At 43.2% G+C, this 18,103-nt stretch overlaps 1 protein-coding gene across 7 annotated transcripts in view; it reads left to right on the top strand.

Moving 5' to 3' along the window:
• The window catches only part of tbc1d1 (TBC1 (tre-2/USP6, BUB2, cdc16) domain family, member 1), a 262,797-nt gene that overhangs the window by 203,042 nt on the left and 41,652 nt on the right, over positions 1-18,103 (top strand). For all 7 annotated transcript variants that reach the window (XM_067988911.1, XM_067988881.1, XM_067988901.1 and 4 more), the window contains one exon: positions 11,752-11,910. In XM_067988911.1, coding sequence (XP_067845012.1) covers positions 11,752-11,910 — 159 coding nt within the window. The remainder of the gene's footprint in view (positions 1-11,751; positions 11,911-18,103) is intronic.

The raw sequence follows: 18,103 nt of genomic DNA, 5'->3' as shown, positions 1-18,103 counted from the left end.
TGGTTACATTGACTTTCAGCAGCAAAGCAAAAATTTTCATTGTTGTTGAAATGGGGATGTAATAACAATCTTCCACATATGCAGGGTATGAACCCAGTACCAGCCTGCTGTAGTCGGTGTGGTTGCTACTTATCATCTATAATATCTTAAATATGTTATTGTCCTGTGCACGCAATATCTGAAACAAGTTGTAAGTGTTTAGAAGGAGTTATTATGTGCTTCATCATTTTTATTTTAATGTTTATTTAAATTTCCAGCAACTACCATAGAATAACCATCAAATGGACACTAGTTGCTGGCCACACTTTCTTTCTGACGTAGACTTCTTATAGAGAAGTGCTTTTAACTTTAAAAAAAAACGATGGTCTCAATTTTCTAATGGTTTTGGGGGTGCATTGGGGGTGGGGGGGCTACGAAAATCGCAAAAACGAGGAGCGGGAAACAAACCCGTCTCCAACACGCCGACTTCCGAGTTTCACACAGACGCATCTGTGTGCACGCGCCTCGTTCCCGAACCCGGAAGTCCCGCCGGCTTTAAGCTGATATTTAAACCCGTCATTAAGGTGCTTAAACTTGTTAAAGTAGTTAATTTTATTGTGATTTAGGCAGGGCAAGGATTTTAATTCTGCCTCAGCGTGTTTCCCGTCCTGTGTGAAACATTCCGTGTTGAAGTAGTCATGTTTCAGCCGGCAGCCATTTGGCCATTTAAATGGCTGTTTGACAGATGGGGATAAAAGGTGAGTTATTACAGCAGCACTCATTTCTCTCAGGCAAACTTTTGGCTGGGAGATCTTTGTTTTTAGACTGAAAATTCTTGGTTTACGCTCAGAATTGTTCTGTTTACACATATTTACCAACTTTCCGAACCTCCTCAAACTGACACCATCAGGATGGGGGGACGTGATGCTTGCGTTCACCACTACACCCGAGGATGAGGAACATCACCTGCCTCGCCAGGCACGGCGTGCACGTCAGCCACTTGGAGCTCCACAACACAGTGCTGCGCCACAGGGACCTGCACAAGAGCACAGAGGGCAATAACAGAGAGAGCGAAGTCGCAGGAGGCACTACCCTCACCAGAGGGTCTACAGACCAAAGCTTAGCTTCCTGGACCCCTCTGAGGACCAGTGCACATGGAGGCTGAGAGTGAGTCGCCAGGTGGTCGCAGACGTTGGCAGCCTCCTTTAAGCCGAGCTTCTCTTGGCTGGGCCTCGCGGCATCTCATTACCCATCGCTGTTAAAGTCACCACTGCCCTCAACTTCTTCGCCTCCTATCATTCCAGGGTGCCACCGGGGACATCCTCAGGGCCTCTCAGTCGTCTGTACACAAGTGCAAAAGGCAGGTCACTGACTACTTATTTCACAGAGCGTCGCAATACGTCAACTTCCCTATTAACGACCTCAGCCAGACGGAGAGGGCAGTGGTTTTCCACTCTGTGGCTGGCTTCCCACGGGTACAGGGTGCAATCGATTGCATACATATAGCAATCTGAGCACCTTCACACGAGCCAGGACTGTTCATCAACAGAAAGGGGTATCACTCCATCAACAAGCAGCTCGTTTGTGACCACTGCAAAAGATTCCTTCACATGTGCGCCAGATTCCCTGGCAGCTGCCATGATTTGTTCATTCTGAGGGAATTCAACATTCCGGGGCTCTTCCATGCATCAAACAGCCTTGAGGGCCGGCTCCTCGGAGACAAGGGATACCCCCTGCATGCATGGGCTGATGACACCTCTGAGGAACCCCATCAGCGAGCAACAGTGTTGATACAACAACAGCCACATCGCCACCAGGTCTGTAATTGAACATGTGATAGGGCTGCTCAAGATGCGATTTCGGACCTCGATCGTTCTGGGGGAGTGCTTCAATACGCACCAGCGAGAGTGGGTCACGTTATAATAGTGTGTTGTGTCCTGCACAACATGGCACAACAGAGAGGGGTACCGGTTGAGGAGGCCCATCCCCTCATCTGCCACCCACATTAAGGAGGAGGAGGAGGATGAATCCATGGCTAGAGCAGTGGCTCACCTGGCTGCTCGTGAGGCCAGGGAGTCACTCATATGTGAACGGTTCTCATAAAATCAGGAAGTGAAGAGTCCAGTCCTTACACCACCTGGAAAGAGCAGCGCCAACACCAGCCCCGCCCCCCTTGCACAAAACAGTCCTGCAACTACACATACACCCACTGTAAAGTAACTCACTGGGTGGCATCAAGTGTTGCCGTTCATGGTGAATCACATGAAAGGGCCCTATCACAAAAGCCAGGCAAGAATGAGCAAGACGTGGCAGTAGTGGTGAGAATGATAACATTTAATGTGACTTTAACAAAATACAAATGAATATAAATGAATAACATGACATTCTGTCAGACACGCCTGTGTACACCCTTCGTGATCACAAAACCTTCGCCTTTCTCTTCCTACTACTTCTACGTGGTGCATCCCCTGTGGCTGCAGCAGAGGTAGTGGCAGGTTGCTCATGTTCATGCCCTGACTGCTGAGATGCTTTTGGCCTACGCCCTCTGGGTTTTGGAGCCCGTGAGAGCCCTTCCAAAGACTGCTCCACCTGCACCTGTGCAGGGGCTGACTCGGCCACCTGGAGAGGGGGCAGCATTGCGGTAACTGGTTGCGAGGGGGGCAACAGGTAAGAGGTGGGAGCGCTTTGAGTGGGTGTCTCCACTTCCATGTCCCCTTTCGGCATCATCCCTCTCCTGGGCTAGGCCCACATCACTCCTACCACCCTGCTGGACAACAGTTTGGAGGACATGTGTGATGCATTGGAAGGCCACTTCTAAAGTATCTGTCAGCCTGTTTAAGGTGGCAGAATGTTGTTCACCCTGAGTCCGCATGGCCATTGTCAGGGCCTGAATCAACTCATTTGTGAGCCGTGCTTGAATCTCAATGGAGGCTAGCCTTCCCTCCATCACAGACATTCCCACACTTACCTACAACACTATCTCAGACATTTCAGCAGTTACGTGCGACACTATCTCAGACAGTTGCTCATGTCCCTGTGACAGCATCTCAAAGATTCCCTCCTGTACCTGTGCCACCATTCCACTCATACAGGAGTTGGACTCCTCCATCCTCCGCGCTATTGTGGAGAGTGTGCATGGCACCTGTTCCAGTACCTCACAAATGTGCTGCTGCCCCTCGATCATTCTCCTTTTAAAGGATGGCCCCCGGGGTTCAGCATCTGCGTCCAGCTGAGCAGAGCCTGGAGAGGAATGCACTCCCTGACATGGAATCTCCACAGCTGCCCCTGCCACCAGTGTCTGCTCGTGCTCACTTGCGTTTGGTGACTCACCAGGTGCCAATCCAACTAACTGACTACTAGGATTCACCGAGATGTGAGTATCTGCGCTGGTGGATGGCTCGCTAAGATGTGACGGTACGCCCTCAGAGGCCGGGAGCTCCTCTGAGGAATTGCCCTCTGCTGCCACTGTGGTCTTTGAAGGGCCTGTAAGAGAACAGAAGGCAATATTAAGCATCATCACAGATGAGCATACTGAGGTGTCCAACATACCAATCATTGTCAAGATCAATTCATGTTTTGTGTGATGAATGTTAAAGTTGTGTCACCAGACGTTTGTGGGGTGCCAGTCTCTGCATCCCCGACGGACAGGCACTCGAGAGTGTGGCTGACCTCCAATGCATCCTCCTCCGCATCTGTGAGGACCACTAGTCGTGGAGGCCCCCTCTCCAGTCCTCGCCTCGCGTGCATTTTGCGCTTTCTTCTCCTGGAAGGGGGAGAAAGTGCAAACATGTGAGTGAGTGAGGGTGAAGTGGCTTACGGATGAATGCGTTGGTTTGGGTGAGGCTGACCGTGAAAGAGATGCATCAGAGCGTGAGAATGAGACAGAGGTATCACATTGGATGAGGATTGGGGTGAGTGGTAGTGGTGGCCACAAATTAGGAGGTGAGGAAGTGCAGGTAAGTTGAGGCTGAGCCTTAAGTGGGTGTGAGGAGTGATGTGATAGAGTAGTCTTGGCAGTGCAGAATTAGTTTGGGGGGGGGTGGGGGTGGGCGGTGATGTGGAAGACGGAATGCAGGAGAATCAATAAGTGTACTCACTTTTGCTGACCTAGTTAGGTCATTGAAGCACTTCCTGCACTGGACCGAACATTGGGAGATGTTGCTGCTGCTGCTGACCCCCTTTGTCACCTCGAGCCGGGCCTTCTTGATGGCAGAGGGAGGGCACTTTCCTCCTGTCCTCCAGGTAAAACATTTCCCCCCTCCTCCTCATCACCATGCCCAGTAGCACCTGGAGTGAGGCATCATTAAACCTTGGAGCAGCCTTGCCCCTGTGCTGCTCCATATTCTGTGTTGTTGGTCTTTGCTCTGGCAAAAGCCATTGGAGCAATGGCCATTTATGTCCAGACGCGCCAGCTGACAGCCTGTGATGCGGGTGTGCAGTCCGCCCACTCTGCAGCTTTCAGACAGCAAACCTGGAAGCCATGTTAAGGGCTACCAGTTGAGTCGCGATCGTGTGGGAAAAGGTAAGTTTTTTTTTATTCGGTTTTGCCGCGCGCACATTTGGCCCCCCCGCCACCATTTTAAAATTGAGCCCCATATCTCTATACATTAGTAATCATAGAGGAAAGATTCAAAAAACTAAGGGATGTAATTTTGGGGAATTCAGATAGAACGATTTCACAAAAGGAACATGGAATATGTAACCAGGTAGGCTATTGAAGCAAGTACTATAAATGGGCTCCACAGATATGTTTCTGCAGGGAGAGGGGACTGTGGGATGTGGTGAGAAGATGGAGTCAAGATCAGCTAAGAATGAGATAAATGGCCTTTTCCTTATTCCTAACTTGAATGTCATTCCTTGGATCGTAATTGAACTTTAAGTGAAGCTTAATTTCTTCATATTGAAAGTGGGAGTGCTGAAGCTGCAATAACTATTCATCACATCGTTAGGCGGCAGAAATGCTGAAATTTGTTGCACATGTGGTTAGTGAGTTGACACCCTGTGCTTGAACCACGACAGAGTGAAAGGCACTACTTACATGGGAAAACTGGAGCCACAGAGACTTTTTTAAGCACCCACTAAGTCTCATTAAATTGACTACAAATTAGTAAAATAGGATTCCTACAGACAAATCTTTCCACAAGTCAAAGCTGAAAACACTCTGCAGGATTGTGCCAAAGTCTTCTGCCATTTTTTCCTTCATTGGGTGGCAAACAGTAATGAGACCTTTGCATTTTGCACATGGTTATTTGGAGATCAGAAGTTTGATTTGTTCATTGTAACCACTGCAGTGGTGGATTGCAGTACTGGGTGGTGATACTCTGGAACTAAACAGCAAATCTAACTGCCTTTAAGGACCTGGATGGACAGGTTTTTTTTTATTCATTCATGGGATGTGGGCGTCGCTGGCGAGGCCGGCATGTATTGCCCATCCCTAATTGCCCTTGAGAAGGTGGTGGTGAGCCGCCTTCTTGAACCGCTGCAGTCCGTGTGGTGAAGGTTCTCCCACAGTGCTGTTAGGAAGGGAATTCCAGGATTTTGACCCAGCGACGATGAAGGGATATGTTTCCAAGTCAGGATGCTGTGTGACTTGGAGGGGAACGTGCAGGTGGTGGTGTTCCCATGCGCCTGCTGCTCTTGTCCTTCTAGGTGGTAGAGGTCGCGGGTTTGGGAGGTGCTGTCGAAGAAGCCTTGGCGAGTTGCTGCAGTGCATCCTGTGGATGGTACACACTGCAGCCACTGTGCGCCGGTGGTGAAGGGAGTGAATGTTTAGGGTGGTGGATGGGGTGCCAATCAAGCAGGCTGCTTTGTCCTGGATGTTGTCAAGCTTCTTGAGTGTTGTTGGAGCTGCACTCATCCATGCAAGTGGAGAATATTCCATCACACTCCTGACTTGTTTAACGCATAGTGCTGGTGCTTACTTTGCTGCAGTCGTGATTCTGGATCAGCACAATACACCATAACTGTGGTTACTTTGCCATTGAAACCAGTCCATCAGGTATATCAACACAGTTGTACATTTAATTCACAAATGGCCAAGTTTTCTTTTAGTGGAGCTGGCCTAGGTGCTACACCCTGGTTTAGACAGTAATACAAAAACTGTATTGAGTCGTTGTACCTGAGCATCACTACCAAGAGTTTTTAAATTGTGTCTACCACTTTTAATTTTACTTATTTTAGATCACTATCCATATATCTTTCTCAGTCAAAATGGAATATTGTAGTTCTGTTCAACAGGGTTCAGGAGAAACTATGTCTTGCTCCTGGACTTAGTAAAGTCCAAAGATATGGAGAACAGTGTGCTTGAGGAAAGTGCCATCCACTTACTCCGAGATCAGAAACTCACCGTGTGGGGCATCAGGTGTGTGAGTCTGTGCCTTGCTAATGGTACTGATCATTTTAACTCCTTCAGTGCCATCATGGAGGCAATGTTGCAGATTGCTAGTTCAAATAAACCTGAATTACAACATTTGCTTGGATAGAAAATTCAGATCATGCATAAAAATCCAAAGTGAAGCATCGCATATTAGTTAATGGGCAAAATGCATAGCTTTTGAAACCAAAGTGATGGCTAAAGACCATGGGAAACTTTCAGTGGGGATATTAGGTGCTGGGGATATGTGTAAAGAAGGAGTTCTGCAAAATGTGTAATACTTGAGTGGTATGTTCCAAATGGCCTTTTGTGCCATGCTCATCTGTACTCAACACCATTTGTAAATGGAGTTGAAGTACAAATCAGCCATGATCTAATTGAATGTCGATACAGGCTCGAGGGGTTGAATGGCCTACTCCTATTCCTATGTCCCATCATTTTGTACTGTAGGGGTCTCCTTGGACCATGTGTGGTTCACTGTAAAATTTTAGGCATGCTGAGGCATGTTCAATTATCAAAATATTAACTTGGTGTATAATTGAAGGATAATGCAAGGTTATTATCAGTGTTGACAATTAGCAAATAAAATCCTTGCTATAATTTTACGTGAGATAAGCACACACTATATAAAAATGAGCCTTTGAGTACCTATCAAGTGATATCTAGTAAAAACATCTGAACTCACGCTCGTACCAACTCTGAGAATCGCATCCAAAATCTGTCTGTCTTTAGTCTCTCATTCAGCTTTATCTTGTACATTTTAACTGCATATGTTAGTCATTATTGCTGCAACTTAACTCCCATCATTGGTTTTCATAAAGATCTGACCCAGTGAAAAAGTTTGTTTAAAATTGCTTTCTTCATGTTCCAATCCATGTTGTTTCTGACTTTGGTCTTAAAAAGTTGCCTCTATTATTGGAAGTTTAAATTAATTGCAATTATGAATATGTTGTGACTTTGGAATTCAGCTTTAAACTTGTTTCCATTCCAGTTTTGTTATAGATGCAAATCTACTTTTTTAAAATGAGCTGTTGAAAAAACATTTCACAAGTGATCCTTGTCTTGTGTTTATTTTCATTTCCAAGTAATGAGTTGAACACGTGACAGTTTTATACTGCTGGTAGTGCATCTCACGTACTATCTGTGTTGCCTACTTTTATTTATTTTCCCCTTTGGCTGTTTAGTGTAAAACATAATTTAAAATATATATCCTGCAACGGTGTGATTACCATAAGCACTTCTCAAAAGGACTGAAGTTATCAAGTTCTGTTTGGAAGTGTTGCCTATTGATTCTTCTAACACTCTGCAATTTTATGTTTAAAAACTCTGGCCTAGACATTCTCCTCACCTCCCCCTCTCCCCCCTGCCAATTTTTCAGAAGATCTGGGCTGGGCAAGGATGGGAAAGTGTCCAGGGACTGCTCCACTGTGCCCTCACTCCTTGTACCTCCCTGCTCATTTTCCAGTGCCCAGATCCAGTGGCATCCAACCAAATCCAAATGAGGACACAGATCAGTTGAACATTGGACTCAAGGGACGTTTGTCCAGCACCGTCAACCCAGTGTGCCTGGCAAAGACCCAGGAAAATTTCCCTATCGGCGTTTTGTTTATTTAGTGCCTCCTGCGTTAAAGAAAGTCTCGCTTAGTCAACTGCTAAATTAAATTGATCTAATTTGCTTAACAAAATTAACTTAACTATATTGCCAAATAAACAGCGACACTGTTTGCCCAGAATGTTTAATGTGACTGGAGAAGAGACAAAATTCTAAAGTATGCAAGGCACTAGATGTTTCAAATGACAAAAGTGCGGTTTCACCTGGACGTATAAAACATCTGGCCTACTTTGTTCCACTTTTGATGTGGGTCTTCCATTGTGCTGCAGAAGCAACTACTTTGGCCCCTGCTCTAATTTTTTAAAATTGAAGGAACTTTTTTTTTGAAGTTGATGAAGAGGGCTCCTTTAGTTTAAACTATCCTGTACATCTGTTTTCTAAATTGTCATCCAGTTGTCCTACAGGAGAATGGAGGTACAGGGTAGTGCACATGTGGGAGAGTGGTGCACACAGGTCGGTTTGCCATTGCCCTCCAAATTTTTTTTTGTATTTCAAAATAAATCTTATTCATAAAATTTGTAAAGGTACATACAGTGCAATTCAAGATATGCTTCAAACAATATAATACAGGTGATACAATTTGCAGTGGTACATACAGTACAAATCAACGGTCCCAGTACAATCAATAGTTATGTACCATACATTGTAAATACAGTTCATGGCACCCTAGAGTGCCTCTTTGCATTACAGTTGTTACTGGTTACAGATACAATATATTTTGTTGCATTCATTTATCATTTTACATTCTGCCATCGCTCTCCCAAAACACAGACTAAATATAAAGTCATGTATTGACTCAGTATCAAACCCCAAATTGGTGGTAGCATGTCAATCAAGTACTATCTTGTTTTGGTTATGTCTCCACGTTTAAAGTCATTGTTCGCTCTCTCTTGTGTAAGAGTTTGAATACAGAATTAATCATCTCTTGCTAAACTAGGGATTGTAAACAATTTTACAACACCAAGTTATAGTCCAGCAATTTTATTTTAAATTCACAAGCTTTCGGAGGCTACCTCCTTCCTCAGGTGAACGATGTGGAAAATGTCGTTCCACATCGTTCACCTGAGGAAGGAGGTAGCCTCCGAAAGCTTGTGAATTTAAAATAAAATTGCTGGACTATAACTTGGTGTTGTAAAATTGTTTACAATTGTCAACCCCAGTCCATCACCGGCATCGCCACATCATAAACTAGGGATGTTAGAGAATGCTTGGAAAAATGACTTTGCTACTGTACATTTGCTCTACAGCTGCTTTTATATTGGCCTTAGAGGCTTCCAATTCCCAATGCAGCTTTCATGCAGTTGGCAGTATTGTCTTATCGTATCAGGATAGGCATGGTGTGTCATTAATGTAATGGATAACAAATGTGAATTTTAAAATTGTACGGAAAAAAGTTAAATTGACAACATATAAGCCTGGAGTTTCCGCTTTGAGCACAATCGGCATTGCTGTGCCCAAAAGTTGAGCTGGCGCAAATTACACCGAATTTCCACTGAAATGCATTAACATAATCGCAGACATAAAATCTGCCATGAATCAGCACAGTTCAGCAGTTTAACATCATGTAATCTTTTATCTTTTTTTGCAATAAAAAAATTCATTGATGTATTTAAGAGTGGTAACCTAGTGCAGTTTTATTAAAACAGTTGAAAATGGGCTTATGACTAAAAATAAGCATTTTTAATAAAGGCGTCCAACCCTCCACCTGTGAGTAACCTGATTTAAAATCACTGAAAATGATTCAAAAAAATTATCCTGAAGCATTTACTACTTTCATTGGTTTACACTGGTCAGTTTCTCAGTAAATTAATATTTTTTAATATTTAAAAACATTTAAACAGTGCCTACTAGTGCCTTTGCGCCCAAGAAAGCGAGTATAATTTTAAAACCCTCCTCGAACGGCTGCAGGCTGGTGCATTCAGCGGAAACTCACCATCCTCGTTTTGAGCCAGGGGGCGTGGCCAGTTTTGTGGGTGGGACTAGTTTCCGCGGTTTTTTTTAGCCAGCGCAAAACATTGCAGAAACTCAACTTGGGCCGAGCATAAATTACACCCGGCATAAGTCGAAATTCCTCTGTTTTGCGATGATTCGGCCAGATTGTGCTGAAAAAGCCTGCACAATCAAGCGGAAACTCTAGCCCATAATGTACGGTTGGTTAACAAACATGCCAACCCAGGACACTAGCAAAAGCTGGCCAACAGCTTCAAAAAAGCTGACAGCCTCAAACACTGACAACTCAAAAATGACCCATAAACATACCCTTATGACATGTGAAAAACAGTAATTACAATGATCTTGTGAGTTAAGTGGTAGGTATATCGAACATTTCTACACTTGTATTGGGGGAAATAAACTTTCAAAGCTTGAAGAGGGATATAAGTGTTTAAGGCATAAGATCTATTTTCGCGGAGGGGGTTCCAACACTGGGGGGTAGGGACCCCTCCAAGAATTTAGATTTTTTTTTTTAGGTACTTTTATTTGGTGCGTATTTTGGAATCTACAGTAACCATGAGCACTGGATTTTTATTTTATGAGAAAAGGAACATTTCCTCTTTTATTATTGAAAAATCTATTTACCATTTGGAAATTAATTTGCTTTTATATATTTTAAACTTTCTTTCTCTCAGTAGCAGCAATAATCTATTACTGGAGAAAAGGGAATTGATGAACTTTCATTTAAAAAAAAATATGCCTAATAGTAAATAGGAATTTGAACCTGGCCTTTTCAACCATAAAATGATTCCAGTCAGGAACTGCAGACAGGAAATTTAGAATGTTATACTCTCAATCCAAATGCTGTTCACTCCCCCTCCCATCACCATTTCTGCTGCATTTCTAAGGGCATGCCTGGGCAATTTTCCACATTGTCCTGTAGATGCCAGTGTAATAGCTACACTGGAACAGCTTAGCTAGGGGAGTGGCTAGCTCCGGTGCGCAAATCGCCAGCACTAGAGCCAGAATGTTGTCAGAATCCATAGCATTTGCTGTGCCTAGTGGACTTAGCCACTAACGTCACGCAGACTGAGCCAAACTGGCTGGATACTGGCATCGGTGATAGTGAAGCACCTTGGGAATCCCCCCCCACCGCCACCACCCCTTCCTGTGTTACCACTTTCTAATGTTATCCTTTATTATGCTTCTATGATGACACTTTGTTCAGTAAAACTTCATGATTTACAACTCTTGCCTTCAGCCATCTAAGCCCCAAGCTCTGGAATTCCCTCCCTAAACGTCGCCACCTCTCTCTTCTCCTTTAAGAGACTTCTTAAATCCTACATATTTGATCAAGCCTGTCCTACTGTCTCCTTCTTTGGCTCAGTGTCAATTTTTGTCTAATTACACTCCTGTGAAGTGCCTTAGGATGTTTTACTATGAAAACGTACTGGCTAGATAGTGCTCAAACATGATGCAATTCTTAATTTCCAAGTTTCTTAATTTCTTAAATTCGTTCGGAAATATCAGCCAGCGGTTAAGAAAGGATGAAGTTTGCCCACAAGTAAAATGCGTCCTCTACAGTAAATCCTTCTGATTTGCAGAATGGTTTAAAAATTGCAACTTGCATAAATTTATAATCTCTCAAAAGTAATACTTTGATCCTCCCACATGCATTCTCCAAACTGAGCCCCAACGAAGGCTGTCGCATGGACAATTGTTCCAACACTGAAGAGACTTCAAAATATAGCGCATTTTATTAAATCATTGATTTATTGCTGATTTAATACTCTTAGCATTGTACCTGAATCCTGATTTAAGAATTGAAAAGAAACTTTTGAAAATCTGTACACAGGTGTACCTAGGCAGCATCGTGGTGAAATATGGAAACTTCTAGCAGAACAGCACCAGCTGAGATATCAGTTACCTGTAAAACAACAGCCAAAGTACACTCCATACGAAGAGCTGTTAAAGCAGTTAACATCACAGCAACACGCAATACTCATTGACCTTGGTAAGTGTCCATTTCATTCATTACTACAGGCAGTAACTGAAATCAACCAGGTAGAATCTGTACCAAGTAACATTCACCCTTGCTCCTAATTGCTTCTAGTTATTCGGATACACTTAAAGGCATATTAGATAATGAAGGAGCTAGTTTGTGTGCCTATTGATAGATTATTTCAGTTTGCCAGATTGGGGAGGACCAGGGACATGCATTTAAACTACACACAAGTAGGAATAGGCTAGATGTTAGGCAGTTCTTCTTTTCCCAGAGAATAGTGAGCCTCTGGAATGCATTGCCAGCTGGTGTGGTGTGTGCTGATTCTCTGCATGCCTTCAAGAGGGAGCTGGACCGGTTCTTGGCTGGGGCAGAGATTGCATCATAGAGAAGATAGGTGGATTAACACTTAATGTACGCATGGTCAATGTCATCTCCTGGACTGGTTTTGATTGCCCAAGGGGGTCGGAAAGGAATTTTCCAGAGTTTTTTTCCCTTATTGGCCCTGGGTTTTCCTGGTTTTTTTTTGCCTCTTCCAGGGGATTGCATGTTTAGTCATTGATGCTCCAGGCATCATGAGTGTGGGGAAGGGTTGATAGACCAGTTGGTCTTTTCCTGACCATCATTTTCATATGTTCGTATACTCAATAAAAGAATGTGGAAAATCTCCTGGGGTTTTTCATAGTTGACATACACCAGGTGGAGCAAGTCGATTTTTTTTGGTTTATGGACCTCCATGGAGAGGTAGACCAGATCTACCCATGTTTTATTTACATTTATTGGTTGTGATTAACTTTAATTATGAGGAGAGAGCAGGACAGCAGGATTAGTTTTGGATTGGTGTAGCAGCGAACTAGCACGTACCTGATGAGCCAGCCGACTTCTGCGCTGCACGCTCCCATAGTTCTATAGATTGCCCTACAGCACTAAGCTACTGACAAAGTGTTAGTAGAGTGTTGTCTGTTCCCCAGAGGCATAAGTGCCTCTTTAAGAGAGCCATTACAAATGAAAGTACATTTTCTCATGTTAGTCACAAGGGCCTGAAATAGAGCAGTTCCAATAGTATTGGTAAGAGAAAACGCATAGCAAAATGGTGTGCTAACGAAATGAAATTCTACCCAATGCACGACAGATATTTGAGTAAATATGCTCACTTATTGCGATTAGGAGCTTTCAATCTTCACTAACCATGGTGATAAAGTTGGCAAACTCAAGAGTTTAATAGAAGGCTAAGATGTTCTACAGTTTTGAAGCTTGATAAAAGAGGAGTGAAAACCAAGTTGAAACCTCATGTTATTTGAAATTAAATCACAATATGGAGCAGAATTCTCTAATGCATAAATATATTTGCACTACATTTCATGCTTTGGATCACACAATCTATCTGCCCCCACCCACTAAGGAGGGGCAAGCTGGGTCAGAGGCCGTGTCAATGTGATGCCTACGGTAGTATCCCCAAAATTCTAAAAGATCAAAATTGTTGCAAAAAAAGGAATATATAAAAATTGAAGCAAATATATCCTATTCAACATTTGAAACAATACAAGTGTAAATTTTACTGATGCGATGACTGATTTCAAGAAAGCATTATAGAGGCTATGGTGTGTGAAATGAGATTGCAGTCAATAAATGACATCAGCACAATGCCACATAAAAGTAGGATGTGGTTCATGTTCATGGTTCACCCCATGGTGAGATACTAGTCTCAGTTGTTGCTGTCATGAGGAGCCATGGATTAGAGGCCAGGTGTTTCCCCACAGGAAGGAAAAAAATCAAGGGTGGGTCACCATGGGGCTTCTCTTATCTTGACATACTGTCTGAAGAAGGGCCCACCCAAAATGTTAATCTGTTTTTTTTTCCTCTTCAGGTGCTGATGTGCTTTTATCTTCAGCGTTTTTATTTTTATTTTCAGAAACTGTCCTTTTACCTCTAACTTGGAATTGTAGACAGGCCAATCTAATAGGGTGAAGCTGATGTTCTGATTTTGGGATTGAGAAACATTCAGGAAGAGTTCCTGTGTCCACAGTTTGTAGCAAAATAATAAAGGGGCTGAAAAGGCGCAGTGGTTCCAATGGACTCCCAAGGTGACGTTGGGGGAATTACACCGAAACGGCTGCAAACTCCACCAGGTCCAATATATGTCCAGTCCCTGCCCATACAAGGCCATCAACATAAAGGGGAGGGGGAATTACCAAGTTAGGATTTCCCACACTCAGCCATCAATCAGGACCCAATGTAGACTCAGCACAGGTATGCCTGGCCTCACTATGCATATCTCACCAATGGGGGCAGAGATGGGGCCCACCAAAGAGTCTGGGGTTGGAGCTTGGACCCTGAAGATTAGGCTGTGGAAATTACAAATGCCACCCCCCACCTCCCCCAGAACACAGAAGCTTGCTGGAATGGGGGGCCGGCGAGGCTCCAGATCCTCACCCAAACCCTCCATCGGACAGCTACTAATGATCTTTCCCCCGACTCTATGAACTTTGACGGGTACTGATACTGGGATGCACCCCCCGCCCCATGGATTTTCTATGATTTTGCTGCAAACATAGGACATCTCATCCCTGAACCCACCCCCTCCCCCCCCCCCCCCCCCCCCCTGTGTTAGGCAAAATAAAGGGACCTTTACTCAGTATTTTACTATGCTTTCCCTAGCCTGGAAGTATTTAATGTTGGTGCTGGGTTCCTGAGTTGTAAAGTGTTTCGTTCCCCAGCAAATTTACCTGACGTTAAATAGCAATGTAAGATCATCTGATAGTTAATAATTCATCATCTCTTTTAATGTTTCTTCCCGTCGAGAACTGCTGTTTCCAGTTTCTACTTGTACCTGTTGCCAAACCGATTGTGTAGTTTGAAGAGTTGGCCCAGCATTCTGCACTAACAGTGACTGGCCTGGATACTATTCCGGCAGTGGTTGAGCTGGTACATTTTAGTACCAGTTGGGTACTGCCTGTGAACGTGGCCTGTATTTGTGTTTTTTTTTAAAAGTTCAAGTTGAATAGAATTAGGGAAGTACATCCCTCTATTAGACTTCTTGTCCCTCTGTGCTTAGGTACAGTGCCAAATATAATTGCATGCTGATTTGTGCCTGTCCCTGCAAAGCATGCTGCCATAGAAACAGGGTTATATTGTGGACAGGGAAAGGGAGGAGTGTATAGCTGCAGTTCCCTGACCTGTAACTTGAGCCAAACCAACAGACTTGGCTGAGATTCATAGGTGACTCTGTTTCATGACTACTTTTCAAAAGGAATTGTTCTAATTTAATGTTGGACAGTGTAAAACTTATAGTATCAATTGAATCCCATTTTGGTATATGGCATGACACACCTACTTAACGGGGCATAGGTGCAGTGCATCTACCATAAATCAGCACTCTTCTCCAACATTATTGAAATATGCAGTCTTATTTACATTGAGCAGCCCATGCTGACCAGATATTTTAAGCTTTGAGTTATTGATCTTAAAAATTAATGTTGGCTGTGTGATTCATTGTTAAATTCTATTGTAATTGAAGAAGTAAGAAATTAATACTTTATATATCTGTACTTGTGATTGTTGCACACATGTTGTACATACGTATATATCCCTCAAGATTCAAAACCAATGATGATACAAAAACTACCTTTTAGTAGAATTGTTTATTAATGTGCATTTGCGTGGGTACTGTTAAAGGCTGTGTAGATCTCTAATGAATGTTAAGTTGTGATGATGCCGATACAATGTCAAAACCTCCTGCACAAATGTAACTCTTCTCTCATTCACACATGTACAGGGCACTGGTGCACAATTAAAAGCCTGATTTTTTCCCCCCCCCTCCCCCCTTCTTACCACAAATGTGCTCAAATCAATTATACCCCACACTGATTCTCCTGACGGAGATTAATTAACTCAACATAATCAAGTATTGAACCTATGACCTTCCTGGTCTGTATGGCTGTTCCACACTAGGCACTGCAGTTATTAGCTGAATCATTAGGGGAGCCCTTATTTGTGCATGTATCTGTTAAACACATTTATTCCATTGGTGATTAACATTTTGTAAGAAGAAAAAAGCTATGCTTAGTTAAATCTAATACTTTGGTGTGTAATTCTAGGAAGAAATGGCCTGTTCCCAATTACTGGATTAAGTTCTGTAAGTAACCTATTGCGTAAGGTGTACCAAGTTATGCAACTGAATTCATCATTCACATCCCAGTCAACAGCAGAAACAAAGATTCTGATGTGTAATCTTTCATTTTGTATGGGAAACCATAGTTGTTGACGCCCAGGGCACCCATAGCATAACAGGAATAACCACACTGATCTTCATGGGTCCTAAATCCACTAAAAACCAGTTGAAGTGACTGAGTGTAATTATGGACAATGTATTCTTTTAAGTGTATTAAGAAAAGCAACATTCTTATATTTTCCTGAAAAAGGTTGTTTTGGTGGCCTTAATCATATGTTTATCTATCAAGCAACACCACCAAAAAAATAATATTTGGCAATTTAGCTGGTCGCTGTTTGTGGGACCTTGCTGTGCATAAATTAGCTGTCACATTTCCCTACGTTACAACATGACTACACTTCAGAAGTACTTTATTGGCTGTGAAGCACATCGCAACATCCTGGGGTCCTGAAAGGCGCTATATAAATACAAGATTTTCTTTTGTTTTCTTACTAACTTTCTGAGCTGAGCTCCCAACCCCATATCCTCTCCATCACAAAGACCACCAACTTCTACCTCTTTAATATTGCACGCCTCTACCCCTGCCTCAGCCGATCTGATGCTGAAACCCTCATCAATGCCTTTGTCACCTCCAATCTCAACTATGTCAATGCTCTCTTGTCCAGCCTCCCATCCTCCACCCACCATAAACTTCAGATAATCCAGAACTCTGCTGCTCATATATCCCACACCAAGTCCTGCTCAGCCATTATCCCTGTTTTCGCTGGCGTACATTGGCTCTCGATCCCCTACTGCCTCATCTTTAAAATTCTTATCCTAATGTTCAAATCCCTCCATGGCCTCATCCCTCCCTATTTCTGTAACCTCCTCCAGCCCTACAACCCCCTTCGACAACTCTGCATCCTCCAAATGTGTCCTCTTGTGCACCCACCCCACCATTGGTGACTGTGCCTTCACCCGTCCAGGCTCTATGGCCTGGGATTCCCTCCCTAAACCTCTCTGCCTTTCCATCTCATTATCCTCCTTTTAAGACCCTCCTTAAAATCCACCACTTTATCCAAGCTATAAACTCACAAGTAATGACAGCAAAATGGCAGAAATACTAAACAATTACTTGGCCTCAGTGTTTACCAGGGAGACTAACATGGGCATGACATTAGAAGACGAGATCAAAAAAGGTGTAAAGACATTTAAGATGGAAAGGGGGGAGATAAAATCCTTGGTCCGGATGGATTGCATCCGCAAATTAAAATAAGTTAGGGAAGAGATAGCAGAGGCACTGTTTGTGTGTGTGTGTGTGTGTGTGTGTGTGTGTGTGTATATACACACACATATATATATATATATATATATATATATGTATTGAATAAAAACTCATTAGAAAAGGGAAATACCATAGGACTGGGGGACAGCTAATGTGATTCCTACATTTAAAAAGGAGCTAGAACAAGTCCAGGCATCAATAGACCAATTAGCTTAACATCAGAGGTAGGAAAGATAATTAAATCCTTACTGTAATAGAAAAACATTTAGAAACTGAAAATATAATAAAGAGTAGTCAGCACAGATTTCAGAAGAGAAAGTCATGCTTGACCAAACTTATCGAATTCTTTGAAAAAGTAACAGAAAGGGTAGATAAGGCTAATACAGTAGATGTAATATATTTGGGTTTTCAAAAGGTCTTCGATAAGATTCCGCATAGTAGATTCATGACTAAGGTCAGAGCGTGTGGAGTCAGGGGACAAGTAGTAGAATGGATAGCAAGCTGGCTACAAAACAGAAAACAGAGTGCAGGGTTAAAGGTAGTTACTCAGACTGGCAAAGGGTGGGAAGTGGTGTTCCACAAGGATCAGTGCTGGGACCACTGTTGTTCACCATTTACATAAACGATTTTGACTCGGGAATTGGAAGTACAACTTAAAAATTTGCGGACAACACCAAATTGGGGGTATAGTTAATACTGAGGAGGACTGCGACAAAATACAATAAAACTTTAATAAACATAAGAAATAGGTGTAGGCCATACAACCACTC

Source organism: Heptranchias perlo, chromosome 1 (assembly GCF_035084215.1).
Source record: "Heptranchias perlo isolate sHepPer1 chromosome 1, sHepPer1.hap1, whole genome shotgun sequence".
NCBI classification, from domain to species: domain Eukaryota; kingdom Metazoa; phylum Chordata; class Chondrichthyes; order Hexanchiformes; family Hexanchidae; genus Heptranchias; species Heptranchias perlo.
The sequence above is the reverse complement of the archived record's forward strand: the minus strand, read 5'-3'. Positions and strand labels throughout refer to the sequence as shown.